The 19,147-nt window shown below is 31.1% G+C and overlaps 1 protein-coding gene across 4 annotated transcripts in view; it reads left to right on the top strand.

Moving 5' to 3' along the window:
- Positions 1-14,520, top strand: part of LOC105215096 (putative polypeptide N-acetylgalactosaminyltransferase 9) — a 148,392-nt gene extending 133,872 nt beyond the window's left edge. For 3 of the 4 annotated variants that reach the window (XM_054235065.1, XM_054235063.1, XM_054235064.1), the window contains 4 exons: positions 4,387-4,477; positions 4,722-4,832; positions 12,588-12,695; positions 14,050-14,520. In XM_054235065.1, coding sequence (XP_054091040.1) covers positions 4,387-4,477; positions 4,722-4,832; positions 12,588-12,695; positions 14,050-14,211 — 472 coding nt within the window. In that variant the 3' untranslated portion in view covers positions 14,212-14,520. Of the gene's footprint in view, positions 1-4,386; positions 4,478-4,721; positions 4,833-5,261; positions 5,367-12,587; positions 12,696-14,049 lie in introns of all 4 variants that reach the window. The other variant, XM_054235066.1, reaches the window with a different exon arrangement.
- The last annotated feature ends 4,627 nt before the right edge of the window (positions 14,521-19,147 follow it).

Raw genomic sequence — 19,147 nt, 5'->3', positions numbered from 1 at the left:
TTTCTGAGAGGCTTCGTTAAGTCTATGGTCTATGCCAACAAAAATCGTACGTGAAATTGCAGCATTATCGGCCGATTTATGCTTGAAAACCGTCGAAAATTGGGTTCAGCCGTGGCCGTGGTGGCCATACAAAAGAAATCGAGTTCCGTACATAATGGCATCGAATGTACTTTCATTTCATATCCCAAGCCATTTTTATACTCTCGCAACAAAAGTTGCTAAAGAGAGTATTATAGTTTTGTTCACATAACGGTTGCTTGTAACACCTAAAACTAAAAGAGTTAGATATAGAGTCATATATACCAAAGTGATCAGGGTGACGAGTAGATTTGAAATCCGGATGTCTGTCCGTCCGTCCGTCTGTCCGTCTGTCCGTCGGTGCAAGCTGTAACTTGAGTAAAAATTAAGATATCTTGACGAAACTTGGCACAAATATTCCTTGGCACCATAAGAAGATCAAGTTCGAAAATGGGCAGAATCGGACCATTGCCACGCCCACAAAATGGCGAAAACCAAAAACACATAAAGTGTCATAACTAAGCCATAAATGAAGATATAAAAATTTGGATTAAAGGATCACACTAGGAGGGGGCATATTTGGATGTAATTTTTTTGGGGAAGTGGGCGTGGCCCCACCCACAAATCGGTTATTTGTATTTAACTCGCAAACCAATAAAGCTATATAAACCAAACTTTTTGCAGTCGGTTATCTTACATACCCCACCACACACCATGAAAATAGTTGAAATCGGATAATAACCACGCCCACCTCCCATACAAAGGTTAGGTTGATAATTACTAAAAGTGGGTTAACTCACTAACGAAAAACGTCAGAAACACTAAATTTTGCAGAAGAAATAGCAGAAGGGAGCTGTACTCAGATTTTTTTACAAAATGGAAAATGGGCGTGGCATCGCCCACTTATGGGTCAAAAACGATATCTCAGGAACTACTCGACCGATTCGAATGAAATTCGGTATATAATATTTTCTTCACACTCTAATAACACGGACAAAAGATGGGCGAATTCGGTTTACAACCACTACTACTTTCCTTATAACTCAATTTTGAAATCCATCTTATTCCTTCACTTTATAATGTAAACATAAGGAACCAATGAAGATAACGGAATAAAACTTTACATAATTAGTGCATATCATCTCTGGCTTCACTTGTGAAATAATTGTCGAAATCGTACCATAACTTTTCAAGGCCCCAGATATCGAACATGTTGAACTCAGCGCCTAAGGATAAATTTTAACCGAAAATATGGGTAAATCTCTCAGATATCTCAATTTAATTCAGAGGAAATTGTTTTCTTCTAATAGTGTGTCTCTGTTCCAAAAACTATTAAAATCGGGTTATAACATTTCCATATACCTCATTGTAGGTTTTTCAAATATACGGTGAGCTTTATTCCGCATATATATATTGGTTAAATTTCTTCAATAAATTGCTAGAGTATAAAATGTTCGGCTGCACCCGAACTTAGCCTTTCCTTACTTGTTATTTAACATTTTTGTAGCGCTCTTATTGAAAACCCCTTTAATTTCTAAAATATTATTGACGAAATATTGCCACTTATTTGAAAATTTTAAAGCAATGTTTTAAACGGATTGTGAAAATATTGAAAGCTTCGGATATTCTGTACTAAAAATGTGTTTTAAACAAGTATTGCCACTGAAACATTTTAGAAATAAATTATATATTAAAACTTATATCTAAAAATATGTTGAATATGTTTCTGAAAGATGTGTGATTGGCGTTGCAACCGTTTAGCCGGTTATAGCCGAATCGACGATAGTTCGCCATCTCTCTCTCTCCTTCGCAGTTCGGCGCCAGTTGGAGATTCCAAGTGTAACCAGGTCGCTCTCCACCTGGTCCCTCCAACGGAGTGGAGGCCTTCCCCTTCCTCGGCTTCCTCCGGCGGGTACTGCATCGAACACTTTCAGGGCTGGAGGTTTTTCGTCCATTCTGACAATATGATCTAGCCAGCGAAGCCGCTGTCTTTTTATTCGCTGAACTATGTCAATGTCGTCGTATAACTCGTACAGCTCATCGTTCCATCGTCTGCGGTATTCGCCGTTGCCAATGTTCTTAGGACCATAAATCTTGCGCAAAATTTTCCTCTCGAAAACTCCTAGTGTCGTCTCATCTGATGTTGACATCGTCCAAGCTTCTGCACCGTAGAGCAGGACGGGAATGATAAGGGACTTGTAGAGCTTGATTTTGGTTCGTCGAGAGAGGACTTTACTGTTCAATTGCCTACTCAGTCCAAAGTAGCACCTGTTGGCAAGAGTTATTCTGCGCTGGATTTCGAGGCTGACATTGTTCGTGTTGTTGATGCTGGTTCCCAGGTATACGAAATTATCTACGACCTCGAAGTTATGGCTGTCAACAGTGACGTGGAAGCCAAGACGCGAATGCGCCGACTGTTTGTTTGATGACAGGAGATATTTCGTCTTGTCCTCATTCACCTCCAGACCCATTCGCTTCGCCTCCTTATCCATGCGGGAAAAAGCAGAACAAACGGCGCGGTTGTTGCTTCCGATGATATCAATATCATCGGCGTACGCCAGGAGCTGTACACTCTTGTAGAAGATTGTACCTTCTCGGTTTAGCTCTGCAGCTCTTATAATTTTTTCCAGCATCAGGTTAAAGAAGTCGCACGATAGTGAGTCACCTTGTCTGAAACCTCGTTTGGTATCGAACGGCTCGGAGAGGTCCTTCCCAATCATGACGGAGCTTTTGGTGTTGCTCAACGTCAATTTACACAGCCGTATTAGTTTTGCGGGGATACCAAATTCAGACATCGCGGCGTAAAGGCAACTCCTTTTCGTGCTGTCGAAAGCAGCTTTAAAATCGACAAAAAGGTGGTGTGTGTCGATCCTCTTTTCACGGGTCTTCTCCAAGATTTGGCGCATGGTGAATATCTGGTCAGTTGTCGATTTTCCAGGTCTAAAGCCACACTGATAAGGTCCAATCAGTTCATTGACGGTGGGCTTTAGTCTTTCACACAGTACGCTCGATAGAATATTGTATGCGATATTTAGAAGGCTGATCCCACGGTAATTGGCGCAGATTGTGGGATCTCCCTTTTTATGGATTGGGCAGAGCACACTGAGATTCCAATCGTCAGGCATGCTTTCTTCCGACCATATTCTGCAAAGAAGCTGATGCATGCACCTTATCAGTTCTTCGCCGCCGTATTTGAATAGTTCTGCCGGTAATCTATCGGCCCCCGCTGCTTTGTTGTTCTTCAAGCGGGTAATTGCTATTCGAATTTCTTCATGGTCGGGTAATGGAACATCTGTTCCATCGTCATTGATTGGGGGATCGGGTTCGCCATCTCCTGGTGTTGTACTCTCACTGCCATTCAGCAGGTCGGAGAAGTGTTCCCTCCATAATCCCAGTATGCCCTGGACATCGGTTACCAGATTACCACCTTGGTCTCTACATGAGGATGCTCCGGTCTTGAAACCTTCGTTAAGTCGCTTCATTTTTTCATAAAATTTTCGAGCATTCCCTCTGTCTGCCAGCTTCTCAAGCTCTTCGTACTCACGCATTTCGGCCTCTTTCTTTTTTTGTCTGCAGATGCGTCTCGCTTCCCTCTTCAGCTCTAGGTATCTATCCCATCCCGCGTTTCTGAAAGATGATGCCACTTATTTGAAAACAATCTTTGATTCGCGATTTGGAGGCATGCTCTATGCTCTTAAATTCAAACTTTGTCTTTAAGTATCCCTTACTGTCAAAAATGAAGATCCAAAAAAATTTTTGGATCGATTTTTGAAATTTACGAAAAGGTTTTTCGGTGATAGATACCACTGATACCACCGCAAGTAACTAAACTTTCAAAATTGGCGGGAGTAAATTCAGTACCGCAGAGATTATATATGCTATATACTGATGAAGAATTTCTCATACAAAAAAGAATATTTGTATAAAGAATCTACATTGTGATTAGTAGACCTTCTGTAGCGGCATTAGTAGCCCTTAATTTGAATACAAATTTATATTAATTTCGGTCAGTAGCAACTCTGCGTTATTGTTAACTAAAAATTTTTAAACCACACTTCGCTTATCAACTTTTTGTTAATCTCATCAATCATATTTGTAATTCTCAACATATTTACAAGAATAATGTATTTCTTCTATTATACATCATAAGCAATTTGTATCAACTACGATAAGTCTCATTTTCTGGTATTTTCGAATAAATATTAGTTATTTTAGGTTTTTAACTTGGTTAAGATTTCTTTAGGAGTAACCTTTCTAACCTCTTCAATACTTTTATGTTTTATATTTTATCATATACTCATACAGATAACGTAAATTTTTTATATGTGGTATATATCTAACCTCAACTATTCTTTTCATGCAATACAGACGTAATCTCGGCTGCCAGAACTTCAAATGGTACCTCGACAATGTCTACCCCGAGTTGTTCATACCAGGCGATTCAGTGGCGCATGGCGAGGTAAGTCGCACGTTCATTGCTAACACACTCCCACACAAACATATTACATGCCTGAATACTAATAAAAATGCAAATACGTATATATTCAAATTTTTCAAGCTAATACACTTATAATAAATGTATATACATTGAAGTAATACACAAATGTATGTTACCCACATGTGTATACCCAAAATATATATATGTATGTACGTAATTAACCTAGAAATTTTAACCACAAAAAAAAAACAACAAAAAATTGCAGATAAGAAATTTAGGCTATGGCGGTCGCACATGTTTGGACTCCCCAGCGGGCAAGCGGAACTTGAAGAAGCCAGTTGGATTATACCCGTGCCACAGGCAAGGTGGCAATCAGGTTTGTGCACAAGTGTTTGCAACTGAACACACAACAACAATTAAAGCTGCCAGCAACAAAAATATTTTAAATGCTTCAACAGCAATGAGGAATAAAGAGTATGCGACCGCCACAAGCTCCGTACCACAAACCCAAAACAAAAATAGCAAAACAATGCTCAAATCTTTTACTTTATTTATATTTAACGTGTTTCCAGTAATTAATTTCTATTTTAAACCACCCTTATCCTCCCCTAAGCGTTAACACTTATAACAAAATTTCTGTGTTGAACGAAAACTACTAAAAAACCGAAAGCAGTTTTGGTTAAAAACAAAAATGGTTATGGGTTTGCCTGCAAATGAAAAATGCAACAACAACAGTAAAACAATTAGCAATCATAATAGGCTTTCGTACTTAACGTTTGCAACCGAACTTCATTGCCAATTTCAGATTGCAAATATTTACACTGATATGTGTCTCGATTCGGCCGCGACTGGAAGCGAAGTGCAATCGGCCGTTGAACCGTATCCTTGTCATGGCCAAGGCGGAAATCAGGTACTTTATTTTATATTCTCTTCCTAGCTCATTCGTTGTTCGCCAAACCAGCAACACCCCACCCCACCCACTGAAAATAATTTTATTTTGGCTTTTTGATTTCTGATTGGATTTTTTTTTTTTTGGTTTTCACCTTTCCCAATGACGCCTAACTTCCATTATAATTTATGACATTATCATTTTAATTATAACTAATAATTTTAGTAGTTGAAAAATACGTGTAGGTTTACAAAGTCATACCTAAATTTGCTTACCTCAAACTAAACCTCTCAAAATCTATCATTTTAGAAATTTAGAAACCTCATATTTTACCCATTTTAGTTTTAATATATTATTTTGGTGTTGGTGAACACACTAAAAGCTGAGGGTTTGGGTTGCGTAATTGGGTTTCACAGCGGTTGGGTAGAAAAGCTTAAGATGCAGCTTTGTATGAAAGCACTGCAACTTTTTCGAAGATCTCAAATATTTGCTCTACTTCTATCCATAACGCTTTTCTATTTACATTGACCGCTTAAGAAATATATAGCTTCGTCACCCGATAAAATGTCTACCTTATTTCCATAAAAAAACTCTAAAGTCAAAGTTTGATTTATAAAGCTTTCACAAAAACTTAAACTTTCGAATATGAATAAGTACGAATTTGCTTTATAAACCGCTTTTAAGACTAAAAACGCTCCACTGTTATATACAAAAGCACGAAAGCAGTTTTCGTTCACGAACTGTAAGTTTGCAATATTAATTATTAAATTAAAATTATTGGTATACTATATCAAAATGCAGAATTGTAATGATGGATAAAGTTGATTAAAAGCTCAAAAGCTTCCATAAAAATTGTTTCACAAATCATTCACTTTTTCTAAGCCATGGAAAATGCTTTTCAAACTTCCAATATCCAGTCCAAATAGAACGAGAAAAAATAATTATGTCCAAAGCTCTTGTGTTGTTCAAACTATTATATAGGCTTGTAAATATCGAAAGCTTAAAAGTTCTAAACTTCCGTTCAGCAAAATATATTATGTGAGAATTAAAACTAATTTTGAAATTCAAGCTTTCATTAAAAGCTCACAAGCATTTTAAAGCTCTTTACTGGTCAAATGCTCAAATTATGGTCAGTTTAGACAAATTTAAATGATGTTCTCAAATTCCATACTGCTTTGACAGAGCTTAAAGCTAAAAAAAAAACAATATTTTTTGTCAGTCTTTATTTAAAACGTTTTTCAATGCAGAAAATATATAGTTTTTTCTCATAATCCCATAAGAAATTAAATTTCACAATTTATGCGCATTTTTGGCTGACAAAGGTACCTAGATTAACCGCTATATTATAGTTCAAATACCGGAAAAACAATTTTTAAATGAAGCAAATCAATCATTTTATCGCGGCAATGTACAGATAAATCAAGTCATTTACTGAAATTCAAATTTAATTCATACAGTTTCGCTGAAAAAATTCGCGGATACTCTTTTCATTGCAATAGGCATATATGGACCACTGTTTATATAAACAAAAAAATTATATATTTTTATGAGAGCACGTTTCAATTTAAATAATAAACGCCAACCTTACTGCATAACCAAAAAAAAAACTGTGCAAAAACAAGGTAAAGCAAATTTTTCGAATAAAATAAATTTCGCGAAATTGCGAATATATATACGAGGTAAAGCTCATACAAAAACAACGTACCAACGCATTGCCAATCACATTGCTCTCATTTTATTTGATACACGAGCTTGTAAAAACATCAAATATAAATTAATTTTTTTCTTTGAATTTTTTACTCATTTGCATTCAGCTGCAACGGTGGGTGAGCCGTGCACATTGCACATTGATTGCTCTCATGCTGCAACATAACTGTATATAAGTATATATATGCAAATTGTATATATATTTTATTTTAATTTTTATTATTTCAACTTTCATTTGGGCTTTAGTTTAGCAACATTTACTTGAAATAATCAATATTTTTCGTTGATTTTGGTAAGAAGAAAAAATATATAAAAAAAACTAAATCACGGAGTTTGTGGCTGCGGCTTAATCATTGACCTTATTGTTAAATTAAATACATACAAACGTACATATGCATTTACTTTTTTATTGCTGGCATGCTTTTATACCATATTGCAAAGCATATTTCAGCAATAGAAATACATACATTTTTATTAAAATCATATTTTTATTCATAATAAAGTAATAAATTAGTGCGTATAACGGAATTTAGTTTTAATTAATAATTATTCATAATTTTAAGCAAACATAATTACATAAAAAATCATCATTTCAAATACAAACATACATTAATATGCATATAAAACTCATAAATATGATGCAACTAGAAAGAAATATGGCGATCATAATTTCATAATCAACTCATTAACCCGCTAATTAACCTAAAAATGGCAATTTAGGAAAACATTAAAATCCACTTCATTTTTGGATAACAGCATAAAATAATTGAAATGCCAAAATTGCTATAAATAAAATTCTGATTGCAAAAAAAAAATTAATATGAAACTTTATAACCAGAAATTTAAATATAAATATTTTATTTCTATTTTATATGGAAAATGGTTTGGTTTATAACATATTTTTTCGGAAAAACTAAAACAACAAAAAGTTTTATAAAAAGAAAAACTATAAAAAAATTTATTTTTTTATTTTTTATTCACAAAAATTCAATATATTTATTAGTATTTTTTATACGTTCCTTAATAAACAAAATATTCTGTTTCCCAACAAATAATTTATCTGGTATAAAATCCTTAATAAATCATTTTTGAAATTAGGAAAATAATATTTTTTAGAAACTTTTTATAACACATAATTATGAAACCAAAATTAATAAAATAAATAAATAAAATTATCAAATTTGTTTTGTAATATATATTTTTTAACAAAGAAAAAAAAAATGTCTCCATAATATAATTTTTTTATAAATTTCTTATATTTGGTTGATCTAATTTTTTATAATGAAAAATAATATAAAAATTATTTCTTATAATAAGAAAAAATTAATATTTATAGTTCTGGAATTTTTTTTTTTTCGAAAACTTATGTTCAAGTATAATACTATACAAAAATATAAAAATAAAGCGAATTAAAATAAAACAGTTGAGGAGTGACTTTTCCAAAGGGGATATCTACATCTTAACATTTTTTTCACAAAATATGAAAATGTTCTAATGCTAATATTTATAGACCTACTGAAAAATAGCTGTTGTATTTAGAAACTATGTCATTACATTGTTCTAACTACACAATTAGGTAAAAATAGGACCTTGCCATTTAGAAATACACAATTAAAAAAAAAAAAACAGAATATCCCCTTTTGATAAAGAATTTTTTTAATATCCCCTTTTGTTGTGTACTACGTTGTAAATATTCCATTTTTGGCAATATACATATACTGAAGAAATGGCAGAAGAAGACTGCACTCAGATTTACAAAAAAAAAAATTGAAAACGGGCGTGCGTCACCCACTTACCTCAGAAACTACTCGAGCGATTTCAATGAAATTTGGTACATAATACTATCTTAACACCCTGATGACACGGATGAAAAATATGTGAAATCGGTTCACAACCACGCCTACTTCCCATATAACTCAATTTTGAATTCCATCTGAATCGTTAACTTTAAAACATATACAATGGGAACCAAACAAGATGGCGGAATAAAATTAAATTTAACACAAATACTGTATTTGAACTGTGGCATCACCTGTGGAAAAATTGTCGAAATCGGACTATAACTTTTCAAGGCCCGTATATCGAACATGAAGAACTCAGTACCTAGGGGAACCTCTCCGTTGTTCTTCATGTGGAGTTATCAACCGCAATAAAACATATTTCTTCTTCAATCTTCGTCTTTCGGTTCTACAATGTTTTTCTATTGCGTATAACCAAAGTCAACAGAATGGATTTGCACTTGTATCACAATTTTGAAAATGTGAAAAACGACTCTGTTTTCAAAAGTCTAACATGCACTAGAAAAAAATAATTTGTAAATATCCTCTTTTGTTTTTAAATGAACAAAGCTATATTTTTATGCGTAAAAATATCCTCTTTTGAAACACATTCTTTACTTTGAAACTGTCTCGTTCAGATCATAATCCCAGTGACGAAATTTTATATCTTAGCATTAAGAACAAGACTGTATACTTAGTTCGAAAAATATAAAAATTTAAATATTCCCCTTTGAAAAGTCTCTCCTCAATTGGAATTTATTAATAACAAAATATTAAGGGATGAACATTAGCAAATGATTTTAATTTATTTTTTTTTATATAAGTTTCAGCTACGAGCTAATTACTTTTACAAAAAAAAATATTAAATCAGTTATTTAAAAATTTGATAATCGGTTAAAAATTAATAGAGGTTAAACAGATAATATTAAAGCAATTTTAAACAACATTATTAGTCGACAAAAAACTTCTTTGTCAGGAAAGCGTGGATTTTAAAATTTCTGTAACAAGTAATACAAAATTCAATTCAATAATAAAATATTCACTCATCTAGAGGAATTGAAATTCCACATATTAAAAATATTTAAATTTACGCAATTAAACATTTATTTATTGCTACTTTTTATAAATTTCACCAATAATGTTAAAGTTTTAATATTAAAATTCAGTAAAACATTAAAAAAGTATAACCGTTTATTAAAAGCAAACGACGTCAATATATTATTACATATGCGACTGCAACTATGCAATATCGCTTGATATTTTCAATTTCCATTCATTAATATTGCAAAACATTTCACACTTCCTCACAATATATTTTCATAGTGCCGAAAATAACAGCAGTACGCATAAAAACTGAAATAAATTATTTTAAAATATGCACATGCTGTGCGCCTAAAAGTATGTATGTAAAAATGCAACAAAGATATAAAAAGGTTGAATTTAAACGTTTCAGTGCATTTGCACATTTTGAGGCCGTTAAAGTGTTATTACAATTTTAAAAAATATTTATAATTATATTTCCGCAGCATTTTGACATTTTAGAATGACGCATATAAAATATTTAAATCTTAAAAATATGATTTATATATATTTATGATATATTGAAAAGGGAATAGTGATAAAAATTTAGTTTCAATAAATATTATTGAGCGCAAATTAAACGAAAATCGCGTTGTGTAATACATGTCAGCATTTATACAGTTTTTGCGCATTTCATGTTTGTATATGAAGTATATATTTCAGTTTCACAAAAAGTTGCTCGCTTTTTATAATATTTCTTCATTCATATGAAACTTAAATTTCCAGCGATAGTTTTAATTACAGCAAACATGAAATAAATATTCATATCACATCAAAAATTTTAAGAATGCATGAATAAATAAAATTTAAATTGCATTTACCGTTAAATGTAAATACATAAATGCAATTTAACGCAGCAAGTGTGAAATTTTAAGACACTTCTTAAGCATTTCAATTAAATGTTAAAATAATAATTACAATTTCATCAACGACACGCGCAACAAAAGAAAATGGAAACGAAAAAAATATAAGAGGAAATGTGCATATCTCTCTTTTCCACACAACAATTTCATTCATATGCTCACTATTTTTGCTTCATATTGAAATGTTATACTCGTACGTAAATATATTTATTCACACACATAATAATTTTTAAATATGACTGCAACACATTGCTGCGGCAAATTGCAAGCGCTGGCTTAATGAAGAGCGCCACATTTCGAACAGTAACAGACTGTGACTCTTATTTTAATGACATGAAGAAATGGAAGTAGCAATGCAGTGAAATGAACTCAAAATAGGTTACTTTGGAACTAGTGAGAACCTCACTTCTGAATTATTTTTCCTTAAAAGAAATTATGTGTTTTCGCACGATTTCCTATGAGAAGTGTCAAGTGTTTGTTTTCAATTATAATTATACCAGTTTTGGACCAATTCGAAATATACATAAAAGAAATTTAAAAAAAAAAAATTAAAAAATAATTTTATAAATGTGGTCTTCACTAATAACTACTTTACCAATTGTAGTGTGAAATATTAAAATCTTCAAAATTTAGCAAACTCAGATTGTAATGAATAATTTTTATATGTAAAAATTATAATTAAACAGTGAACAGCTTCGATTAGCCACTTACTTCTCAGTTCGCTATCATTTAGCCTTGTTATCTTCGCACAAATAAGTTACATGTGAAAGCACAAGCAACAATGCTACATTAATTCACTAACCTATATTTTATTATACCAGTTTAAGTAATTTATACCAGTCTTAGTTTAATACTCCACGCTTAAAAATTTTGCGATTGGCATAGCAAAATTTTATTATACCAGTTCATACAATTTATACCAGTTACTGTTCGATGTACCAATCTTCAAAAATTAACGTCTGATTTGCGTTTGCGTATCTAAATATATTTCATTATACCAATTTATGAGGTTTACACCAATTGTAATGCTATTCGCCACTGTCCAAGATTTGGCAAACCCGTATATTTGGTATAAGAAACACTTTGGTATAAAACATCTTTTTTCTGACCGGTTCTCTTTCAATCATGTTTTATTGTAGTTATGAATAGTACATTTCCTGCCTAGCTTAATGGTATACTGCAGGAGGAGAAATTATCAACCTACACACGAGCACATTCATCATCAACACATTCACACCCAGCCACTGCCATACCCATAAACGCCTTTGGCCACACATTATTTTTCTTATTTATCATTCATGCATTTCACGGTTTTTTCATGTCATTTTTTTATTTTGCTTTTCTCTCCTTATTTTGCTTATATAAATAATGTTGCTTTTAATTCATTTTTTATTTCATTTCTCTTCCGTTCATTCATTTTTATTATTTCATGCACGCATTCCGTTTGCGCCATTTTTTATGATTATCTTTTTTATATTTTTTATTGCTTTTTTGTTATTGTATTACAACTTCACTAACGTAATAAATTCAATATTTTATTTTCCAACAACTTTGCCACTTGGGATGTGCCTGGAATTCACGCACAACCCAACTGCATTTGCGGAACCTGCGCTGCGCCTGACATTAATGTTGAATGAATTCCGTTACTCGCGTGTATTTGTGTTTGTCTATGTGTATATATGTGCCGTATATTCAACTCGACCAATCAACCAACCGAAACCGAAACCAACGTATGCTCTGTGGTCGCCGCATGACAAAACCGAAAACACGCACACACCCATGTCCACGGTGGACATATTCATCCATCTCCGCAGTATTGGATGCTGAGCAAGGGCGGTGAAATACGACGCGATGAGGCCTGTCTCGATTATGCTGGCAACGATGTGGTTCTGTATCCATGTCACGGCTCCAAAGGAAATCAGGTAAGCCTCAAATGGTTTAGGAATCGTCGCGACTGGGGGGGGGGGGGAGAGAGCATGAAGGGAGGTGTAGCGCACATAATCCTGAAAACGTTATGTGCTTGCATATGTGTTGGCGTAGAAAGAAATTATAGGTTACTACAACTGGCATCTAGTTTGATTGATTGCGTAATTTGGTAAACAATATCCCATTTAAGAAAAAAATGAAAATAAAATGAAAATAAAATAATTTGGTGAAAGCTTTCCAGCGAGCTTTTGGTTTATTCAAGATAATAGAAAAGAGCTTAAATCTTAAATTTAATATATTTTACTCTGATTTGGAAATAGATTTAAATAGAAGATAATACATTAAGACATTTTTGAAACTCAGGATATAAGTCATGGTTTTATATAATAAAAGCTCCCACATAAAAAAAAAATTCCACGAAGGACATCAGAAAAAGGGAAGGTTTCGAAAAGTACTTTAGATAAGTTGATCAAGATGAAAGCTTCGATTGCTAAGTTGGATCTCAAACGGTTTTTGGTTTTAGAAAATCAGAAGACCTTGCTTTCAAATCGTTTCAAAAATTCTGTTGTGGTTCAATAACTTTCTGAGACGATTTCCTGAATGCCCTGCTTTTACCAATATTGGGGACAGATATGTTTTTGGGATCCGCGTTTCGTTCATTAATAAACTCACTTATTTTATTGGTATTTCTATCGTACTAGGCGATTGATCAGAGAGATTGAGAGATTTACACATTGAAAAATGTTTGGACTTTTGGAACCGCTGATAACGAATCTGGTCTCTAAATAGAGATTTTCGAAATTTATGACGTGTATTATAACCTTAAATAAAGTGAAACGTCACAGAGTACTTCCAATGTAATAGCTTTTTCTCACAGACAAATTAATTGAATACATTAAGATTATAATTGAAACACCAGGGTTTGCTTTTGCACATCCGGCTACTCGATTAACGATCAGCTATTTTACATTTTTTTACTGTTCATAAGAAGTTTGTAAATTTCAGCTGCTGATTGCTATTTTAACAGTGACGACACCCAAATTTCCAACTTGGATAACTACCCGTAGAGTTGCATTACAGTTTCAACTCGATTTGTATTCGATTAAAAATTTATTTAGCAAAATAACATTTTTTTATTGTCCGGTAAATCGATGTAAATCAGCGCTTTAATCATCAAAAGGCCTGTTAATTGATCAATTATCTCCTGTGCGAAAAGGCACAGCACATTCTCAATTAGTCCCAAGCTATCTATATTTGCTATACTTTAAAAACTTTCATGTTAAGTCATAACATTTAACCAAATTTTTTCCCAACTCTTCTCACTCATACGCCCTCCCTCTCACATTGCAGTTCTGGAAGTATATTCAGCAGAAGCGTCAAATACGACACGGTTCATCTGATAAGTGTCTGGCCATATCCGAGAAGAAGGACAAAGTGGTCATGGAGGAGTGTGATTCGACACAATTGCGACAACAATGGAGGCTTGAAAATTACGATCCATCGAAATTGTGAGGTTACTTTTATGCCAATGGCACAGTTTTATTGCCGACGCACAAGCGACGAAAATAGCATAAATTACGCACAGGAAATGCGCAACAAAAACGCATACAACAACAGCAACAACAACAAACGAAACAGAAGCACAACCAGCAACAACAACAACACGGATATATACAACATAAAGCGTCACAACAAATGAGATACGGAAGTGGCGAACAGGGACAGCAGCAGCAAAAGCAAAAACAACATCAAATACAAAAACAACAAAAGCAACATCAACAACAGCGACAGCACTATAAATTGCAGCAAGCAACTGAAATGGAGCAACTGACGAGAGAACGCCTAAAGCAACATCAGCAGCAGCAACAACAACAAAAACAGTCCGTTATAACAGCTCAAGTACAATATGGCCACAATTATCCATGGCTATAATATGAAGCAGAGCACACACACACCACACACAGATGCCTGCGAATAGTGTAGCACACAGTCACTTATACGCCGTGGCCGACAGCAAAGCATGGAAATATTATATAAATATTGTTTAACCATATGTACTTACGGTTGCTTCCATTCAAGCTGTTGTCGAGCATTTCCAGGTAGCAGAGCAGGATGTTGTAGCAGAAGTAAATACTTACACGCACACACACAAACAAATACAATCATATAATCGTTAAGCTTCCGTTCGTGTTGAAAAATTTATATCTAGAGACACACACACACATAAACACCTACATATAGACACATTTGTGCATTTATGCAAACCAAGTTGAATTGCAAGAAAACAAAGGACGACTGTTGTACAGTAGCATTAAGTGTAAAGTAAGTCATAAGTAGGAAATAAAAATAAAGAGACAGCATATTGTAATATAAAAACACTATAAATTTAATAAATAAAAATAAAAAATATGTCATGCGATAAAAATTTAACAAATTTAATATGAAAAATATCATGCGATAAAAAATATTTAATATGCAGTTTGTGTAAGAAAATAAAATTTAAGAAAATACTAGACATATACATATACATATGATAGCGTAGTTAATTTTTATTTTATCAAAGTGCATACGAAGTCAAAAAAAGTTATGGAATTTAATTAGAAATACAATTGTTTAATTTTAAGCAATCAAGACTTAGTCAAATGTAGTAGAACGAACTTAAGTATTAAGTTAGTAACGCTGCATTTAAAAATTATATCAAATTGCATAGTGTTAGAGAACTACTTTTTTTAAGAAAGAACGCGATGTCTGTACAACTGAAAAATTTAAGTAACAATTAATTTTTTTTGTGACTTGGTGAATGCTGTATTTTTTTTTGTTCAAATTTATTAATTAAATTTTTTTAAATTAGTATACATAATATACAAAATATTCAATTTTAATTATGCAAAACTTTGAAAAATTCCATTATTCGATATCATAAAACGTTTTGACTATTTTTATATGTAAAATTTTTTAATAATTTTTTTATTAAATTTAAACTTTTATATATAATGGGAATTGAGTCTTTTAAATTTTTTTTCTCCAATAAAAAAAAATTAAAAACAAATTTTTTGGAAAAAAATATTTTTAATTAATAAAAGGAGAATAATTTTTTTTTCGAAACTTGAAACATATTTATAAATATCAAAGTAAAGAAATTTATAAAAAGATTTATTTATATATTGCCTTATTCAATAAACTATATATTATTTTCTGTTTCCCTAACATTTATTTTCATTTTAATTTTTTTTTTCATAAGATCTACCTTTAAATTCTCTTTTATTAAATTACAGCGTTCACCAACACTAATTCTCAGTTTAAGTGTGTGGTTAGTGATTGAAGAAGGTTGAAACATTCCTGCACTAAAATGCAAACATCAAAAAAAAAAAATAAAAGAAAATTTTAATACGTAAATGAAAAAAATTAAAAAAACAATAGATAGTTATTTGAGCCGAGCTACTCTTCCACTCCAAGCTGAAATAAAAAAAAAAAACCAAAAAAAAAAATATGAAGAAATATTTATTTTCAAGAAATTTATAAATTTAATACAATAAATTGTATGCAATTATTATTTTCAGTTCGTTTTTGTTTTAAAATATTAAAAAAAAAACATATGTTTAATACAAAATTATTAAATTTCAGTTTTTTATTTTGATTTAATACCCTTTATTACATTTCTTCTTTTATTTTTTATTTCTATTTTTTTAATTGAAATTAAATTTCCATATAATATATATTTTACTTATATTATATTTTCACTTTTTAATTTTTATCACTCTCCTTTTAAGAAATCTTTATTAAAAAAAAGCAATTCCTTTCTTATATACCTTAAATTAATTATAATTAATAATATACGTATAATTTTATTCAATAATTGTTTTTCGTTTATAAAATAATATTTTCCATGTGCAATTATTAAAGCAAAAACCATTTGTTAGTTATGTAATATTATATAAATTGTATATAATCTTGCCAAATTTAGTTTGTTAAAATTAAGATTGTGTGAAAAGTAAATTCCAATTATTGTTTTATCAATTATTTTGTTTAGTTTAGTTTAAAATTATAAATAAAAAAATTCTTGCACAAAATGTTTTTATTTATTTCTTTTTATTTTTTTATTCGGGGTAATTAATATTATCCGATAATATCCCTAAATGGTGAATACTGAAATACTTCACTGCATATTTATAATACATTTTGTTGTTACAGTAGACCCTCACAAATTAGAACCACTTTGTAATTGAGGTGGTTCGAATTCCCGAGATGTTCTAATTTCTGGACTATTTTTTATAAGCAGTAATAAAGCAACATGAATATAATTTACAGTACTTTTTATTGTTTTTCCATGTAATCAGTTTTGCAGGTTTGCTCCAAAGTAAGTGTATTTTTCATACGTTTAGACATTTTTCAAGAGACACTTCAACTTTGCAAACAAAACTAACCAAACTTTGTAAAAAAATATGTATATAAAAGCAAAAAATTTGTTTGGGGAATTATATTGTTCCGCAAGGTTGTTGGTCGGATCTTGAAAAACCCCTAGATGGCAGGTATAAGTTCAAAAAATATCGATCAAAAAGAGAGAATGAAAAGTTTGAATAAAATTGTGATTCGATTGAAAAAATATGTTCCAGCTTCCCTAGTTTCTCATTCAATAACAGAGTTTAAAAAAATATATTTAGAGAAAGCAAATAATGTATTATAAATGGAAAGTGATGATCCTGAACTACAATTTGTTGATTATAGGGTCTAAATGAAATGTCTAATCGGAAAATTCTTAGTGAGATCTTTTCTAAAGCTGACGATATTCATGTGTATGCATTGTTATGCAAAAAGAAAGCTCGACCGAGAAATCAACCAAATGTATTAGCTGTTTCCTCAAAGCATGAAGAGATGAAAACATTCAGGTGAGGTTCTGTGGCTTCTTCACATTCATATCACTTCAAAGTTCATAAATTTAATTCAAAATAAATTATGATGTATTTGTAAACTTAAAAATTATCAGGATTCGACTAACAGTAAAATGTATTACTTGAGTGTTTTTCAAAAAATTTCAATCAAATATATATTTGTTTTTGTTTATTAATTTTTAACCTATAAATATGAATTCAATCTAAAAAAAACGAAATTTAAAAAAAAGAATTGTTGTATAGCACATATCAGTTGAAATCGTTTTAATAAATACAATATACATTTTTGTAAAAGTTTACAAACAATCAAATTCGAATGTATTAAAACTTTTCATATGTATTTTATAAAAAAAAAAAGATTTTGTTTAACTTACATATACTCTAAAATTTATAATCTTAAAATATATGGTGTTTAAATGTATATGAACATATCAGTTTCAAAACAAATATTTTTCAAAATATAAATTATTTTGTTAAATAAAAAAGTTATTAAATTTTGAAAAATATTTTTTTATAATAAGAAGTTTCATATAATTTTTGCAATATTTTTAGAAGTAACTGAACTTTTTAGTTACAGAAAAATGTAGTTTACTGCGCTAGCTATGTTGTAATGCCTACATTTTGGCGCTGTTTTTATTGGTCGAGTGCTACAGCGGAGTTCTATTGTGGTAGTTATTATTGAATGCATATACATATTTGCTGAACTGGCGGGGAAAATATAGTAAAAGAAAAATTTAAATTTTGTTTTTTAATAAAAATAATTAATTTTAAAACTAGTCTAAAAATAAAAAAATATTAATTTTATAAATTTTTTAAGTAGACAAAAATACTAAAAATTATATCAAAATCTAAATAAACTAATTTTTTTCAAATTCAAACAAAAATTTATTTTTTTAATTTTTTGAATACACATAAATGTATATACACTCAGTCTTTTTTTTTTACGCGATCTCTTTTTACGCTATTTCACTTTAACGCGGTTATTTTTGCAGCGCAAATTCCTTTTTTACGCGAATTTCTCACTTTAACGCGATTGTTTGTTTTCGTTTTTTTGGTTGTTTACATATTTTGACGCGTAATAATTTTTGAATATAATACGGGGAAGTCCCAAAAAAAAAATTTTACTCTATGTGTATCAATTATTGCAAATCTAGTTATAATGTATTTAGTTAGCGGCCGGTGCAGTTGTTTGGGTAATTATTTTGTATATAAAATAATTTTGTAATAAAAATAATAAAAAATTTTCATAAGGAATTTAAATTTTTGCTAGCTTTACAATGGAAGCTAATTCTGGAAAAAATGAAGAACGCAAAGGCATTTCTTTAGAAACAAAAATAAAAGTTTTGGACTATCTAGAGCAGGGAGCTGGCCCAACAAATGTGGGGAAGAGGCTTGGACTCAGTGAATCTACAGTGCGGACAATAAAAAAAAAATGAAAATGCAATTAGAAAATCTGTAGTTTCCGGCAAAAATTTAAATGCGAAGAAAACTTCATTCTCAAGAAATTTTTTTATTGAAGAAATGGAAAACCTATTAACAATTTGAATTGAGGATTTCAA

The sequence above is a fragment of the Zeugodacus cucurbitae genome, chromosome 6 (assembly GCF_028554725.1).
Source record: "Zeugodacus cucurbitae isolate PBARC_wt_2022May chromosome 6, idZeuCucr1.2, whole genome shotgun sequence".
Lineage (NCBI taxonomy): Eukaryota > Metazoa > Arthropoda > Insecta > Diptera > Tephritidae > Zeugodacus > Zeugodacus cucurbitae.
The sequence above is the reverse complement of the archived record's forward strand: the minus strand, read 5'-3'. Positions and strand labels throughout refer to the sequence as shown.